This window comes from Cygnus atratus, chromosome 4 (genome assembly GCF_013377495.2).
Source record: "Cygnus atratus isolate AKBS03 ecotype Queensland, Australia chromosome 4, CAtr_DNAZoo_HiC_assembly, whole genome shotgun sequence".
Classification (NCBI taxonomy): Eukaryota; Metazoa; Chordata; class Aves; order Anseriformes; family Anatidae; genus Cygnus; species Cygnus atratus.
In genome coordinates this window covers 69126438-69143790 of record NC_066365.1, presented here as the reverse complement: position 1 = coordinate 69143790, position 17353 = coordinate 69126438, and the positions used below count along the sequence as shown (strand labels likewise).

At 35.9% G+C, this 17353-nt stretch overlaps 1 protein-coding gene across 7 annotated transcripts in view; it reads left to right on the top strand.

The window, feature by feature from the left end:
- The window catches only part of NSD2 (nuclear receptor binding SET domain protein 2), a 107360-nt gene that overhangs the window by 71492 nt on the left and 18515 nt on the right, over window positions 1-17353 (top strand). For 5 of the 7 annotated variants that reach the window (XR_004778749.2, XM_035547319.1, XM_035547318.1 and 2 more), the window contains exons 6-10: window positions 2188-2332; window positions 3360-3437; window positions 4897-5015; window positions 8060-8141; window positions 9143-9267. Coding sequence is in view for 4 of the 7 variants with exons in the window: in XM_035547319.1 (XP_035403212.1) it covers window positions 2188-2332; window positions 3360-3437; window positions 4897-5015; window positions 8060-8141; window positions 9143-9267 (549 nt within the window). In the remaining 3 variants the exon portion in view is untranslated. Of the gene's footprint in view, window positions 1-2187; window positions 2333-3359; window positions 3438-4896; window positions 5016-8059; window positions 8142-9142; window positions 14702-17353 lie in introns of all 7 variants that reach the window. The other 2 variants (XR_007708253.1, XR_007708252.1) reach the window with 1 other exon arrangement.

Sequence of the window (17353 nt, the reverse complement as noted above, 5' to 3'; positions counted from 1 at the left end):
TTGAAGCCTGGAATTGCTGCTGGAGAATGGTTTTAGTAGGCATGCTTCCCTGAAGAGAGGAGGCATTGAAAGCTTGGACCACTTTCATAGTTGTAGTGATATGTTAAGTATTTCATGCTGTCACCAAAGGAGTTCAGCTGTATCTTGTACTGTTGGCATTCTTGTGGACTTCCTCTGTGAAATAAAACCACCATGACAGTTACAAGGGAGTGTCTGACTTGAGATAAAGATATTCAGTGAGAGACAGACAGCTCTACTGTTCATATGAATACATTGATTTGGGCCTTGAGACTGTTTTGAGGTAAATTAAGAAATAAGTTCAGTAGTAGGGTGTACAATTGAAGATTTCTGCATATATAAGGATCTGTTGAACATCTAGACAAATGAGTGAAGGTAATATGCTTGGATGAGCGGTACGTGCCTGACCTAAGTACCATGTTTTCCATACCTATAGCAATATTAATTCCCATATCCAAGAAAAGATCTTCCATTTTTTTCTGTAGCATATTTAGACTTTAAGAAATACTGTGGAGAAGTGCATGATTTTCACATGTACTGTTTCCACTACGTATGCCAGGAATCGAGCATTACACCATGAAGACTTTGGAGAAGACTGTTGGGCAGTCCTTCTTTGTGCAGCTTCCCTCATTAAGAGCCATGGGTTTCTCTTGCCTGCCATTTCACAGCACTCCTAATTGACAGTTGTTTTTGTTCGTATTTCAGTGGGACTGGAGGTGACACTAAACTGCATATTGTTTGTATGAACAGAGCTAGTTGTTTGTTAGAAAATGAAATAACTCAATGCCCTAGTTGGGCAGAATGAGCTATACACTCAGCAGACAGTGGTCAAAATTGATGTTAAATTGGTTGCCTGAAGAGGTGAGATCTGTGGGAGAGGTTTCTTGTGGGTCTGTGTTCTCCCCTCTCAATAACTTTTTGGATACTTTGCAATGTTAATCAAACCTTGAACAGAGGCTTCCAAAGGTAGTTATATTCTGCTAGCAAGTATTTTGTGCCAGATAGAAGCAGGAGGACTCCACTTGGGGAAAACCTACAACATGAGTTTCCTTCATAGACACTGAATAATCCCAACGGGAGGAAGGTGTTACAGCTATTCCAACTCCTGGAGGAGCTTCACTGGTACACTTGGTACACTTGTACCTTGCTTGATACCAGGAAATGCAGTGTTAAAACACGTTCTTAGAAGTTAGGTTAATTATTTCCACAGAAAGATTGTCTTTCTGTTCTGTTGAATGGTGTTACTGTTAAAACATTTGGCTTTGTTGGCCTGCTTTTTATTTTGCTCCGTGGTTTTGGGGTATTGGTTGCATCACTGCAGTAATAAATTGTGGGACTCTGGAGAACGCTGGGTAATGAGGTAGGGACTGAGGGCTGGTTTTAAAGCTACTGTTTCATTTCTGTAGATTTCAGAATCTTAGAGCTTTCTGACTTCTGTGATTTATTAAATCTGTTTTTCCTTAAGTGAAAGTACGAAAATACTGAAGGAGTTTTTTGTTTGTTTGTTTTTAGATACTGGCATTTCTGTTTGTGTTGAATAAACTTCCTAGGAAGTCTCTTAACTTCCATAATGATGGCTATTATGTATTATGCTTATATTAAGAAAATATTCACAGCTTTTTGAGCTTCCATATACTATTTTGTATAAATAGTATAAAATGATAAATTAATACAGAAGAATGTTGCGTCAGATGCTAGTTTTTGTAAATCTCTCTGCTAAGGTAAGGGTATGTAAAGGAGTACCCCTATGTATAACGAGTTCTCCTGTGGATTGGTGGATGTCCTTGTAGGCAAGCATTTATTCCAATATTGCTTGTCTGTTTTCTGTGGGACAGAATTTAACTTCATCCAGAATTAATAAAAATTTTTGGAATCACCACACCACAAGATCTACTCTTACTCAATTTTCTGAATGTTAAAAGGGCAAATAGATACTTCCAAAATGGTACTTAATACTTCTGAATCTGCTAAAAGATTTTTTTAGAGGAAGTGGCTATTCAAAAAATAAATACAAATCAAAACTGGATACGAAATATTTGAAAGTAGTTCTGTCTGCAGCAGATGTTAGATAACTTACTTGTATCCAGTTTTCCAAAGCAATAGAAGAATATATGCCATTCGTTTCAATGGTCACCTTTTTTTAATAAAACCCTATTTCTGCATGTATAGGTGGTTGCTGAACATCCAGATGCGTCAAGTGAGGAGATTGAAGAATTGCTTGAATCGCAGTGGAACATGCTTAGTGAAAAACAGAAAGCTCGCTATAACACAAAGTTTGCCATAGTGACCTCTCCCAAATCTGAAGAAGACTCTGGTAAACGTAAAACTGTGCTAGTGTACTCTAACTAAATTTGATATACATAGTGGTGTTAAACTAAGCACATATTTGAGACCTGTAGGGAAAACAGCTTTCACTGTTTTCCAGTTTTAATTCTTGGTGTTTGTGCCAATAGCAAAGGAATGCCAATGGTTACAATAAAAGCAACCCATGAAGTCTACATTTCTTGCTCATTGTTCTGAAAAGTTGTTATATGTAAACCTACTGTTTAGAGATTGCTGATTTCTCATTCTTCTTCTGCCCATAAGCAGCTGCCATTGCGTCCACTGCCTGTTACTAGTGGATGGTGGGAAGGGAAGATGAAGTGTTACTACTAGTAAAATCTGAGTGTTTTTTTTTTTTTTTTTTTTTTTTTTTTAATAGAAGATTTAGGAAATGGTTTTAAAAGTGTAATGAGTGCTATACCTTTTCTTCATATGAATACCTAGAGTATATTACCTCATCAGCATCAACTCAGGAAGAAGTATTCCAAACTTTATTCTGAATCTTTCATCCACTTGGCATTTTATTGTGCTACGCAAAGTTTTTAGGACGTTGTACAAGATTTCAAATACACTTTTTTTTCTCCTTTTTTGTTGCTTTTGTCTAGCATTTAGTTTTGATTAAGAGTCTTAACTATTTTGCAAAATATTTGAGGATTTTGGAGTCATGTATTTGAGAAAGAAGGAGGAAGATAGTTTGGCATTTGCATGGACTTTATCAAATTTTAATAGATATCACTTTTCAAATTTAAATAGTTTTATAGCACTGTAAGAATGCATACTATGGAAGTATTAGAACCAACAGGTGCTGCTTTGGGCAATGACAAGAATGAGAGGGAGTGTTTGAAAGTTTGTGAGACTTGGAAAAACTTGTATAAAAATGGCAGTCAGTTTTGTTAACTATCTGTGTGTGTGTGAAATAACATCATTTTGTGGAAAATTGAAAAGTTTTTAACTTTAAAATTTAAGTGTCAAATATTTGGATATCAGTTTAAAAAAAAACACATTCTGTATCTCTCAAGGTTCATCATTGAAGAATATTGGAGAGGCCAAACGTAAAGTGTTTCAAGACTCACCTAAAAGGAGATCAAGATCCAGAAGTAATTGAAATTTGTGTTGTGTGCAAATAGTTCATCATTATAAGTAGCTATTGAGTGTATTTTTTTATGTAATCACCCACGTATCATAATCTCTTTATTTTATCTCAGATGTTGTCTTCCTTGACGTTAGAATTTTAATGGATCCCAAATTAAATATCTAAACACTGTAGTGCTGAATTTTGTTCACCTTCCTCAGTGTCATATTGCAAGAAATGTAATTGAAATTGTACCTGTACCAGGTGTTTCTAGTACATATATTGTGTACATTTATAGTTATCTACAGATGAAAACATGTCAGTTGACTCGTTCCCCTACCCAAATCCTCTTATCTTAAACTTGGAAGAATATTGTGGGATTTCTTTTTCTGGCTTTTTATAAGTAGCAGGTTCTCCTGGAGCCATTTCAGTCTGTTTTTCTGGATTCAGAGTTTGATAATAGAATATGTCCTAGATTGTTTAGATATGAGCATTAATTTGAAAATTATTCGTATTTTCAAGTTATTTCAAATATTTTTAATATTTGTAACTATTTGTTCCCACTGGAATAGAATGCCTGTAGCTGTAGGGCAATTTTCAGTTAACATAGTTGTGCCCCTGGAGCTTGCAATCTTCATAATAATAATACTCTGTAGCTTCATAAACTAGAGAGTACTGGAGAGTGTAAAAATGTTGCCATTTCATGCTGATGAACCAGACCACTTCCTAAACCTTCATCTGTCTTTTTGAGGTAGAGCAAGTGTAAACGATTGCTGAACCTATGGAAAGGGTATGTAGGTTAGTCACTGAGCTTTCATAATTTAGCCAGCTGCTTGAACTTTACAGTGAATTATCATAAAAATGTGTGAATACGTCCATTTTGGTTTAAAATGACCAAAGTGAATCTGTTCTTAGGATTTTGGTTCACAAAGGAAGGGGATCTTATGGTCTCCTGTACAACATAAGTAAGCTTGTTGGAAAGCATCTGGAATTGCCATACCAGAAAGAGAGAATTAATCTGTACAGTTGGTGCTATCTTGTCTATTCCAGAGGCCCCTTAATAGATGTCTCCAGTAACTTCACCAGTATCAACTGGAGAACTCCTGAAGGAGACGTAAACATTTATTCAGTGCTGAGACACGATTATAAAGTGGCAGAAGAGTTCAAAGCTCTATAGATCAAGCATGTGTAGTCTAACAATATGAAACAAACGTTGGGCAGTAATATTCAGATCTTAAACTAGTGCTTTAGTCTTTCTAAAATGAGTATTAAGCAGTTGATTTGGATATGTCTAGAGCTTGCCTTCAGAAAGAGAAACCAGACCTTAGGCATTAAGAGGTCATCAAACTGTGTTAATGTTTAACCGTGTTTTAAAAATAATGACTGAAAGAAAAGTAACTTAAATAACTAGATCAGTTCAAAATAATTTGAAAGTGGGTTTTAGATTATTTTTCATGTAAGTTTCCCCCATCCCCCATCCCAAGGTAACTTACATGGAAATAAAAGAAACCAAAAAAAGAGGACAAAGGAACCTACAGAAGATTTTGAAGTTCAGGAAGCACCTAGGAAAAGACTCAGGATGGATAAACAGAATAATCGGAAGGTAATTATGTTGTTGGTTTGTTTGGGTGGATTTATAGCAGCACCAATCACATTGCTGTAGTTAAGTTTGTCAGCATTTCCATTTTCAGGATAAAAAAGTAATGTGTGTATATCAAACCAAACTGTTGTAAATATTCAGAGAAACATGAGCTTGTTGCCATGGGGTTTCTTCTTTGTCTTTGAGGATGGAGATATAACAAGTTGTTCTTGTTACGTAGACTGTGGTGAAAATGTATGCTGAGAAAGTCTGTTTCCCAAAGGAATGTGCAGAGGCATGACCTTTCAGTATTGTCAGCTTTATAGTTCTTTTTCTTTCCCCATGAATAAGAATTCAGGAGTGTATACAGGAATCTTTAATATGTTAGTGAATACTGCTTGTAGACTCTCTTGCGGGGAGAGAGGAAAGCAAGTAAAACAAAACAGGAAAACTACTTTTCAGGAACTGGAATGAAGCTTATAGTACATTATAGTGACACACTGCCCAATTGCTTAAGTTAGGAAACTGCAGTAAGTATTACCGTGTCTCTATCATGCAAATCACAAGCTTCTTTTCAGTATAGCTTGCTTGTGACAGTGAGAGTTTTCCTTATGTAGGTCACTAAAACTAGGTATATGAATGTCAGCTTAAATCTTTGAGATGCTCAAGCATAGGTTTATTTAGCTGTGCGTTTAGACCAGTGAACTTCGTAGGTTTCACGTTTGTGGAGAGTTTAGCTCACAGGTGTTTTCAGATATGTTACAAGAGCACCGTACGGTAGTGTGAGTATTGCAAACCTCGCCTCAGGACTCAATAGCACATTGGTTAAATAAAGCAAGCTAGTATAAGGAAGGTGGTAGATTTTTTAAATAAATTCTGGAGGTCACGTTTATAGATGTCAGTTTGTTTGATAGACTGTTCTTTTAGTTGCTTCTGTTGATATGGTGGATATCCAGACAATTTTTTTTATGTTCAATATAAAAAATATTTAGAATTTCAGATAGCCAGGCTTATTTAGTTTATTAGTAAGGAATAAGGATAATTCTTAGAGAAGTTTTATTACCTTTGCAGAGAGAAGAACCAAAAGTGTTTTTTGCACTTTTTGCTCTAAAAGGTCAGTCATCGAGTATCCATTTTATATTCTAGGATAAATTTTTGTACCCTTTTTAAACTTGTCTAATTGATTTGAATTGACTATAATGCACTAGATACAGGGAAATATTTAAGTTTATTTATTGCAGTTAATTCCTGCTACGAAGTCCCTGTTTTGACTGTCACCAAAGTTCCTTCTTTACTGTCTGACCTGAATTCGTTTGCAACAATTAGCACAGATTAATCAGAAGTAGAATGAAAGGTGGTTGCAGTATAGTTCACGAAGGGGAGCTTTGGGTATCTTTCGATACCATGATGCAGGTGTGACAATTAACAGGAAAAAAATAAATGATTGAGATAAGTGATTCTCATAATATGCATATAACTGATCAAGCTGACTTAGTAATTTGTTACATACGTTTAAAAAGTGATGTCCTTTGTCTGGTCAGTTTATCAGAATTAGTTACAAGGAGTCTGGTATGTATAAAAACTATGCAATTCGGAAACTAGATGCATATGGCAGTGTTCTTTGTGCTTCTGTCCACAGATGGGTCAGTTATCATAGAACTGCTGCCTTCCCAGTTTTTAGTAGATAACCTCTTAGTCTTTTACCTGCCCCCACCAGCTGTGGGTACTTCTAGCCATATGTGCTGCTAGTAAAAATGTAGTGAACAACAGCAAAAATGTCCGCACAGCGATTCAAAAAAGCAAACACTAACTATACACCTTCCTTCCTCTAGTCCCAGTTTGCTTGAAGGCTTATGTTAGAATTGCTTTGGATAGGTGAAACTTCGGTGATTTTTCACAACCACTTCTTGCATGAGAGTTATGCGTTATCCTATCCTTTTTGTCCTCAGCTCTTACGTATGAAATCTGAATGTTGTTGCACAAAGTCATAATAGGTATATGAAAGTTCTGAAAAAAATCTTTAGTTCAGTGGTGCTTTCATGACGTATATAAAATGCACATTAACACAATGGGAGTTCTGTAAAGCCTGTTTTAAATTGAGTGAACTGTGCTGTACATTTTCATTCATTTTACACAGCAGCAGCAGTGGTAGGGTGGCTTAGACATCAGTAGAAGTGCATTGTAGCACATCTGTGGTACAGTATCCATTCATATTTGTTTTTACAAAGGAAACCAGTCTTTGGCTTTCAAAGTGTTCACCTGGACATCTTTTATAAAATTGTCAGACAAAGAATATGAAAAAGTATCTAATTCTTTAGAATTTTTTCTTACTGATCATCTGAGCATTTGGCAGGGTTAAACACTTGGCTACAGTTTTAGGGACATACTATTTGAATGAATTTGTAATATACAAAGAAAAAAACAGTGGCATCATGTGTAAGGAATAGTGTCTAATTTTGACACAGTGTTGACAAAATTTCCCTAGTTTTTGGCCTTTTATTACATTTAATGATAAATTCTCAGTCTGGAGTGACTTTATGCACTCTATATGATCCCTTGAAAATAGTGTTTATATTTTGGAAATGCTGGAACAATCTTAACCATAGTAATTTTAAAAATGGCACTGCTATAAGTTGTGGAGTTGAAAGCAAGCCTCTGAGACTTAAAATTCTGCATTTATTCTCAAATTTATATACTACTTCTGCAGTTTACCTTTAATAATTAAAGGTTTTAATTTGACCAGTATAGACAAAGAATAGTAAGGGTCATTTACATGTTTTATTTTCATATAGAGCTCCCCTTTTTGATATGCTGAGTTTGGGATGGATAAGTGGGATGCTGGAATATCTTGTTCTTTAATTTTTCTCATTTGTTTATGGGTTTGTACCCTGTGCTGTAGATGAGCTTTAAAAAAATCACTTAAATGGGGCTAGCTTAACTACACCATTCAGATATTTGTAAAGACACTTTCTTTTTAATAACATAAATCCAGAAGTAATTGCCAGTTTTGTCCAACCACTCATAAATTAGGAGTTTTTTTTATTTTTTCATATTTTTTTTTGTGACAGAGGGAGACAAGCAATGACAAAACAGCAAAAACAAACTCTACTAAGGTCACAGAAACCTCCTCTTCACAAAAGAACCAGTCAGGTAATGTGGTCAGAATAAGTTTTAATGTAACCTTTTCAATTAAATAATTTTAAAATAAACAGGTTGTCTGAGGCAGCCGCTTAAATTTGCTGACGCAGTAACAAATTACAGCTACTATGCCACAGTTGGGGGGGGGATTGTGCCCTCTTCCTTCACTACCACCATATTGCAACTTGATTGAAATTGTGTATTGCTGATTTAGAGCAGCAGTTCACAAGTTCACCATTTGATGGCACCAAATTAAAGCTGTTGTCCTGTGATCTTGGAAAGCAGTGATACAAATGCTACTGCTCCAATTTGTCATTCTTCATCTGCCCAATAAAACAAGTGCAGTGACCATCAATGTAATCAGTTACTATGTGGTTTTAGACCTTGTAAATGATGCTTGATGGGAGGCAGTGTGGCACATGAGAGGGAATTCTAAATCACCTTGGACCAAAATCCGAAAGTCAGTCTTATTAATGATGTTCAAGTTTAAGATAACTGCTGTAAGAGCATGTCTCTAGGTTTTATAATGAAATGCCAAAGATGAGTAAGCTTCAGAAAGTTCTGCGCAATGTAGAAGCGGTGACATGCCATAGATAATGTCTGGTACCTGGTCCCTGTATGTAACCTTTCTCTTGGCAAAGTATTAGTGATACTCATTGAGATGGGATCACATAGGCCTTCTAGAGTTTATCTGAGGGTGTAACTGTTACCTCTGCTTTAAAGAGGTGATAAGTCACAAGGTGTTTTGATTTTAATAGAAATGAGTAAAATAACTTGGGGAAAACATTTCTAGCCATTTGTAGTACATATTTGCTTAATAGAAACCTTTATTTTTAAAGTCAAGACAAAACACGTGGTTTCAGAAACTTCTTGTTCTCTCAGCCTTACGTAGGTTCCCAGAAGACCTACCTAAATCATTCCTTCCTTTACTTGAAGGAATATTTTAAATGGCTTCAGGGAGATAACGTTTTAAAGTTCCAAACTTCACTTTGTAAACCAAAATTATTTTACAGCAACGAAAAATCTGTCTGATGCATGTAAACCTCTGAAGAAGCGAAATCGGGCTTCAGCAGCAGAATCTTCAACTCTTGCTTTTAGCAAGAGTTCATCTCCTTCAGCTTCCTTAACTGAGAATGAGGTAAAAAAAAAGTGGTGTTTGCACACAGCCATTTAATTACAGAAATTTTCAGGTGTGAATCTTTTTGTTTAAAAACAAAAAAGCAAAGGCGAATTCTCTAACGTTGGTGCTCTAGACAAGTTACAGTTCTGGCCTCTGTGAAACCTGTTAATGTGTGCATTGCAAATTCATTTATTGTAACAAGAACGTCTGATTTGGGGACGTCGAGATATTATTGTGGTTTTTAATGTATTTACCAACAAAGTTTTAGAATTGTAACCTCCTATTAGAGGCAAAGTAAAATGCCGTTGTGTTCTGTATTTTCTTCTACAGACTTTATGTAAGTGTACTACATTAGTTACATTATGTAACTCAATATTGTCATGTTGCCATAGCTTTTATATTGAAGCAAGTTTCCTAATCCTCTGTTTGATCTAGAACTGGACAGTTTTCTGAGCAGAGCCCCTTTAAGCTCAAATTAGTTTTCAGGCTGTTTAAGTGCTATTTCTCTGTGATGCAAATAGCTTCATCACCAGTAGAGTTAAGCAGGCAGTGAAGGATGTATCTTTTTGATACTTACTAATCATAGTCTTAGCTCTGCATATTTGGAACTGTAATTCTTTTCAACTGACATACAATAAATGAAATGTATGTACCAGAAGTGTATTCATACAATCCATTAAAACCATTCCCCAAGTCATCTACACTATTAAAACAAATCAGCCAAAGAATGGCAGCATGAGGGTGAAGTATGCATGCTGTTTCGCAGGTGGGTTCAGAAATGTAGTTGGTAGGATTTAGGAAAATATCCATGGACAAACAGCTTCAAGCAGTTTGTATTGCAGAAGTTGTAGAGAAAATACTTGCCTGCTAATGAGGGAGTAGGGCTTCCAGCTATCGTAGAGACTCTTTCATCTCCCCTAACAAAAGCATGAGGCGCTTATACGCTATAATGAATGCAGTTAAAATATCTAGACTATGTTCAGTAAATGGTTTACCTTTGGGGGTGGGGGAAGATTGCATGTTAATGGCTGTATATCTTACTGTAACTTGAAAAATTCTATCAAAAAAAAAAAAATCCCCAAATTCTCCCTCCTATACCCTAATAAAACAAACAACAAAAGTCCCACAGGAAAAAATGTCCAGGGCAGCGGTCAAGTAAAGTAATGCTTGTTCTCATTTTGTTCTCTCAACCAAGAGACTCCCAAACTGGCTTACCAGTTTCTGCCATTTTGATTTTTGTACCAGCACTTGCTGTCTAAGCTGTTTGTGTTTGGGACCATCTATTCAGCCAGACCCATTTAAGGAAAATACAATCTTTTTGATTCTAAATATGCATCTCTAAATACTGTAATCTCAGGAGAAAGATTCTCCTATTTCTAGATATTGTGTTATAAAAAAATGAAGTCTCCAGAAATCTTTCCCTATAAAAGGTTAATTTTTGTAGGATTTTGGGTTGTATCTTAACAGTTCACATGTAAAAATGGATATGGTTGTATAGGCTAAGATGATTCTATGATTCTATGAAAATCTTAAAACTTAGCTCTTAATTTACTTAGCTACTGCTAAACAGCAAAAGATGTGAGAAAAAATTAACATCTTACACTGCTCGTAAGACAGATATACAAATCAGAAAGGGAATTAATTGTTCTCAAAGGTTTAAAATGTTTCAGAACAATCACAGTCAACATAACAGAAATGTACCCTGTCAAACAGTAGAGATTTGGGGGGTGGATTTGGGGGATACTGGGTAGGATGGGGAATAGATGGGTTGGATCCTTAGATGGTTTAAAGCTACACTGACCTGAACTTGTACCAGCTAAGGATTAGACCCAGTTTCTTTCCTATGATATTAGGTATATTTTGCCTTTAAATAAAACAGAAATGACAGGCATGTGTTTCTGAAGTTACTGTTGATCTATTCTACTGAACAAGGAAAGCTCTAAACCTTGAATTTTGTGGGTGGCTTTAAAAACCTTTTTCCCTTTTGTATTGTTATTTAGCACTTTTCTAAATGGCTTAATTTGTGTGTGCCCTGAGAGTATTCATCCAGAGAGAAACCTTCTTCAGAGTGATAAGGGCAAGAGTTTAAAACATAAACACAATCATGCAATGCTGAAAGCCTTGCTCAGCTAATTGAATAGGATGTAATTCTTCTCAATATTAAATACATTTGCTGACTAACTTTTATATTTCTGTGTTCACTATTATACTATAGATGTTGACTTAAATGATCTTACAACAAAGGTGAAAAAAAATACTGCATATTCCACAAGCACATACACCTTCACAAGCAATATTAAGTGGACCTGGCTGTTTTTTCTCTTTATTTCATTCTTTTTTTTTTTCTTTTTTTCCTTTTTTCCCCCACACTAATTGTGGACAGCTGGTTCCAGAAGGGAACCTGCATATGACTGTTATTTGTCAAGGACTGTTGCTAGTTGCACACCTCTTAAATGTCACTCCATTGCAACTGAAGTCTAGGAAAGGTATGTTCACTAGGAAAGAGTGTGCTCAGTTTTTCCTTGTTTGAAAGATCATGTTACCTGACATGTTTTTTAAAGATTTCACAAGTTTTTTGTTGTTATTGGAGGTATTTTTTAAATGGTGTTTACTTGAAATATTACAAAATGAATATGAATAGAGGCCAAATTTGCAATCAATGAGTTGCTTGGGTGTCTAATTAAAAAGGGAAAGAGAAGGAGGGGGTGGACTTCTGCCTTAAGAACAGACAAACATTTATAGACTTGACATATCAAAGAGTAAAAGGTAGACATTCACTCCTTTCAGAAAATTGGGTTTTTAATTGTGTTAAGATGGATGGAGAAGAATCAGTAGAGTTTTTTTGTAAGTCACTGGGCAAAATTTAGCAATACCTTATTTTTTATTTGGTATTTATACATAATGAATAAATTTCATACCTGCATACCTTGAAACAAAATACTTAATTTTACTTCTAGGCACTTGGCATCAGTAGTGATTTCCTCCAGTATTTTATGTGAAATATGATTTTGCTTAAAATCCAGTTCTTAATGAGCAACTGGTGGGGCCTGGTGTATATACTCAACACTTCCAAGTCTGCAAAAGTTCAGAGTAGTTCTGTACTGCTGATATAAGACTTGGTGTAACCATCCAAAACACGATACTTGTGAGAAGAGATGCAGGTGGTGTATTCTTGTTTTACTTTTACTTTCTCCTTCCCCTCCCCAGTAATGTGGTAGGTGCTAGTAGAGTGTAACCAGTATTTTTTAATAAATAAAAAAGGCTTTGCATTACCATTGCGGCTGGATTATTAGCACACTTTGTGTGTTTGCATGAGACATATCTGCTTTAGCTTTTCAATCAATTTTTGTGGTTATTGGCTGGCTTCATTAAATTGGATGGATTTGTTGACAGCAGATAAGTGTCATAGCATCCTGCAGGGCCTAGATACTACTTCTGAACTTTGTCAAAGAATTGTAATATTTTTACGAGAGGATAAAATAAAGAACATGTAATACTCTAAATTCTTAGGTAGTCTGTCATTCATCATAGCCTCATGAAGTATGAGCTGACCAGCAGATGGCAGTTTAAAGAAGCCCATGAAAGATTTTGAAGGTGGTGTTTTTAACATAAGTTCCTTATATTCCCTAGAGGGAATTCCTTCCACTTTCCGTAATATCCAGTGTCGAAGCAAGCTCAATTGCTGGTTATAGCTACAACTTCTTACATTTCCAACACCTAATAATGCAAGACAGTAGCCTTAAGTTGTGCTATTTTTGTGCATATTAAACGATATATTTTTTTATTATCAATTTGAGGCAGATTTTTCTGTGTTTTTTATGGGTATTAGTATGTATACACAATGGAGAGAACACATACAAATCTTAAAAGGTAAGCTATTTGATGAAGAAGGCAGTCATGAGACACGTACAACTTGCGACCAAAACAGTACGTCAGCTCCATTTTTCAACCCTGGAGTCTAGTTGTCCTACAGTATACAACTGAAATATTCTAGGCGTGCTTACTAAAGGTAAAAATAACCGCCTTTGAGTTTCTAAGAACAGGAAGGAAGAAAGGAATTCACATTATTTTAAAGAAACTACTGCCCTAAAGAAAAAAATAGTTGAAGATAACCTTGCAGGTTGTTAAAAAAAATAAAAATCAGTGTGCTTCTGGCATTTTATTTTAGCTTCCTTCGAAGATAATTTTCTCTTCAAAACACGATTTAAGAATAATTTAATATTTGATGTCACTTTGAATCCTCTGTGACTTAGCAGACAGTTGTTTTCTGTTTGTTTCTATATGCCTATAGTTTTTCTTTTTCCTGTTTCAAAGCACCAATAAGCTGACAGGGGTTCATTTTTGTGGAACGCTGCAAGTAATTGGACTTCTTTCATGCTAAAGCCTCTAACAGTTGAAATGACTTGCATTGCCCACCAGGTCATACAGTTTTGTTACGATGGTTCCACTTTCACATGGAAAAAAAGTTCTAGGCTTGAATCTTGTTCTTTGGCAGCACATTTTGTGTAGAAAATTAAGTTTCTTATGTAATTATTCTCATCTTGTGTATTACCTAGGCTTCAGAGTGCAGAGAATCTGTTTACTGAATGTTTATCTAATGTAGGTTTTTATTCCACGTCCCATACCAAAGTATCATGAGTATCTGTAGGCAATTTTATAATGTTTTAAAATGTTCTCAGAGTTTTAATTAACTTTCCAGGCAAATTCAGAAATGCATAATATCCTTATCTGAAACGTCTAACTACTGCTAATAATAAAAATGAACCTTGTCCCAGGCCGTCTTTTTGCTCTTATAGTACTGTGTACACTTGTGGCACCGCATACTTAAAGAATTTATCTAGTCTAGCAGTATGGGCCAAAATACCATTCTTCAGTTCAGGAATTCTTATACTGAAATAAAGGAAATGTTAACTGTAACTCAATTGGCTCTGTCAGTTTTTCTGTCTCCGTGTGGGTGCACAATAGATTGTCTTTTGAATACAGTCTGATCTACCTGTATGTTGCTTATTGACTTATTTTTATAGAAGTTGTGCTTAGATTAAACAAACAACAAAAATCCCAGTCATTAGCCTTTGTTAAGAAGAAGAAAATGCAGTTGGTGTTTCTCTGTGGAAAGACTAAAGAGTTTGCTTATCAGAACATTCCTACTCCAATCTTTCTATAGGAAGCTCTTAGCCAGACCAGACCACTTCCTCCTGGATGTCTGTGGTATGGAAATCACTGACCCTGAAGTCATTTCAGGAAGTCTGAGCTTGTAGCAGTGTCCTTAGATTCAAACGTAGTGGAACTTAATAGCCAACAGCATTCAGAAGTCATGGAAACATGCTTCTAAAATGCTTATAAAAAGATAAAATATCTTTTTTAATAAAAATATCTGCTAAAGATAGTGGATGACCTGAGAGAGGACGCCACTTAAGCCAGCTGAGTAGCTTAAGACAACTCTGAAGGAGTGGTAGGTTACTTTTTGTTTTGGGGCCTTTCTGTTACGGATCCTGCTGATCCTGCTGCAGAGGTGACTTGCTTACCAAACAAGAAAGCAGAATTTTCTACCATGCTCTAGTTTCATTTTATGTACCCCTAGCTTTAAAATAAGTGTACATTGTGGATTTTGTTTGCATTTTATGTTCTACAGCGAGGCTTATAAAACGAGAGATGCTTGAGTAAAACAAAGGGAAGCGGGAGGGTTAGCTTTTCTGGCTCTGGAAAAATTTGCCCTTTACTTGATTTTCTGACTGTTTAAGCACAACATGACAGAAGAGCAACATTGTCTTGAATATGACTAAAACCCTAAGACCGCAATTTGTATTCTTAATACTCACATGCTGTTAAACAAGCACACGTGAGTAATACAAGAAGTGTTTTTGTAAGACTGAATGAGTTGATAAAGTGTTCTGAGGAAGAATATGTACATTTTAATGAAATTGCACTTTGGTAGGTAGAAAAATCTGAAAGGGTTTGCAGCTGGTAGAGTGGTGACTCTTGGAGCCCATTCCTGTTTGTGCATCATGGATGCGTAAATTTCCGAATTCATTTTGAACCTTCATACACTGGGCAGGGAAAGCTTGTCTGAATTGGCTACAGGAGAGGAGAATTCATAGTGAAGCCCATAAGCACTGAAGAGTACTTGAACTTTTTCATTTTGCAATTGCTAACACACAGTGAATAGTATTTGAAACTCTTCTGCTTCGTGGGGCATATGTTTTGGCCTCAACAAATATTGATGTTCTAGTCCTTTAGAGCAGGAGGTACTTATAGGGAAGAAAAAAAGTCACCACCTACACCCCCTTCCCGCCCCCAGGATAACATGAATCAGCAAAGACTGTTTTGCATATCAGCTTTTAAAAATGAAGACTTAATCCCAAACTTTAAAAAAAAAAACAACAAAAAAACCAACCACATTTAATGGCCAGGTCAACAGCTGATTGAGGATCAGGCTTGAAAAGCAGAACGATTGCATTTTGTGTTGCATCTGGCAATGTTGTGTTTGTTTTTTGTTTTTTGTTTTTAATTCTTGGGCTGCAGATTGGATGAATACAGCCATTTATTTTCAAATCTAGAATTTCTGAACATCTTTTTCCTTGAAATTGCAATGTAATGGTTTTGCTGGCACTGGTATTTGCTACATGATTTTAGAGCTGTCTGAAATGAAGTGGAAAATTGTGAATGAAGTAGAAAATTTGAAATAGAAAAAAAACACTTGAGTGGATGAAGAAAATGTCCACATAAATATTTCACTTCATCCTCACCCATTTCTTTGAAACACAGAGTCATTTGACTCCTTAAATTCCAGACTATCCTTTCTTGTATCACATTCTCAGTTGGCAGCCAGTCATACTGATATATGTCAGTACCAATTTGGATTTTCTTTAAATTAAATTAAGTGAAATTTCAACTATCCAGATGTGGAACTAATGATGCCACTTGCAGAGTTCATCCCCATGATCCTAGAAATATGCAAGCTGAGCATACGCTCATACCAACTTGCATCTAAATTAAAAAAAAAAAAAAAAAGAAAAAAAGAAATGCCAGAAAGATGAGGAATTGGCTCACATTTCTGTTATAGTGTGTAGCTGAAGCTGGAATCAGGTACCTGGTTGCAAACATATTTAAGAAATTGTTGTTGTAGGGTTGAACTCAACATTTAGGCATACTGAATGACGTGAGAGTGAAAGATGTTTCTGTACATTAATGGTTATCCCTTCACCTTTGACTGATTTAATTGATGGTGCAGTGAGCTCTGTGCTTAACTGAAACTTGTTAACTCAGTCTTGCAACTGAGGAAGGTCTCATAGTAAGAAAAACATTTGAAAAGTGATTTTTCCAGGATGCTTCTGTCAAATCCTCTTTCTGTCCCTTCCCCACAAATCTTTTTAGACAGATTCAATGAAAAAAATAAGAATATAAACATAAAATCACAAAATGCACATAGCTGACTCAATTTATTTCCATTTTTTTTCCTTTAGTGTCTTATTTTAAATGTGAATCCCCACACATTTATTCTTCCTTTCTTAGCGGGCCCAACAGCCTCCATCAAATCCAAATTCTTACTCAACATAATCTTGAGAAGGAAATGACATTATTCCACAGACTGTCCTCGCATCTCTGTGCACATTGAATATCCCTTTTGCACAAACGTTGGGGCAGAGTAGCTCAGGAAGTGATAGAAAATCTCGTCCTGCTGTTTAGCAGTTAAACAATTGCCCGTTATGTAATAACCGTTATGCAAAAATACAATACGAAACCAAAAGAATTTACAGAGATGCCAAAAATTCTTTCCCATCTACTCAGTAACATTTTTTTTTCCAAGAACAAAGCTGTAGAAAACTTGTGTTAAAAAAAAAGGGGGGGGGGGGGAATAAGAATAGTCACATGTCGTTACGTGTTCTCTTTGAGTCTTACATGTGTGAGCAGTGAATAACTGCTGTACACAGGAGAGGGGAGAGAGCCTTGAGAATCCAACGGTGAAAGGAAGCAGGGCTCCTCATGCTTTCGGTCAGGCCAGGTTTTCAGGCCAGTTTTATCCCTTCCTCTCCCCTCTGCTCACAGATGCATGGTTTCCAGTAGAAAGACATGGATTTGAGTTCTGAAATGCCAACCGGTTGCT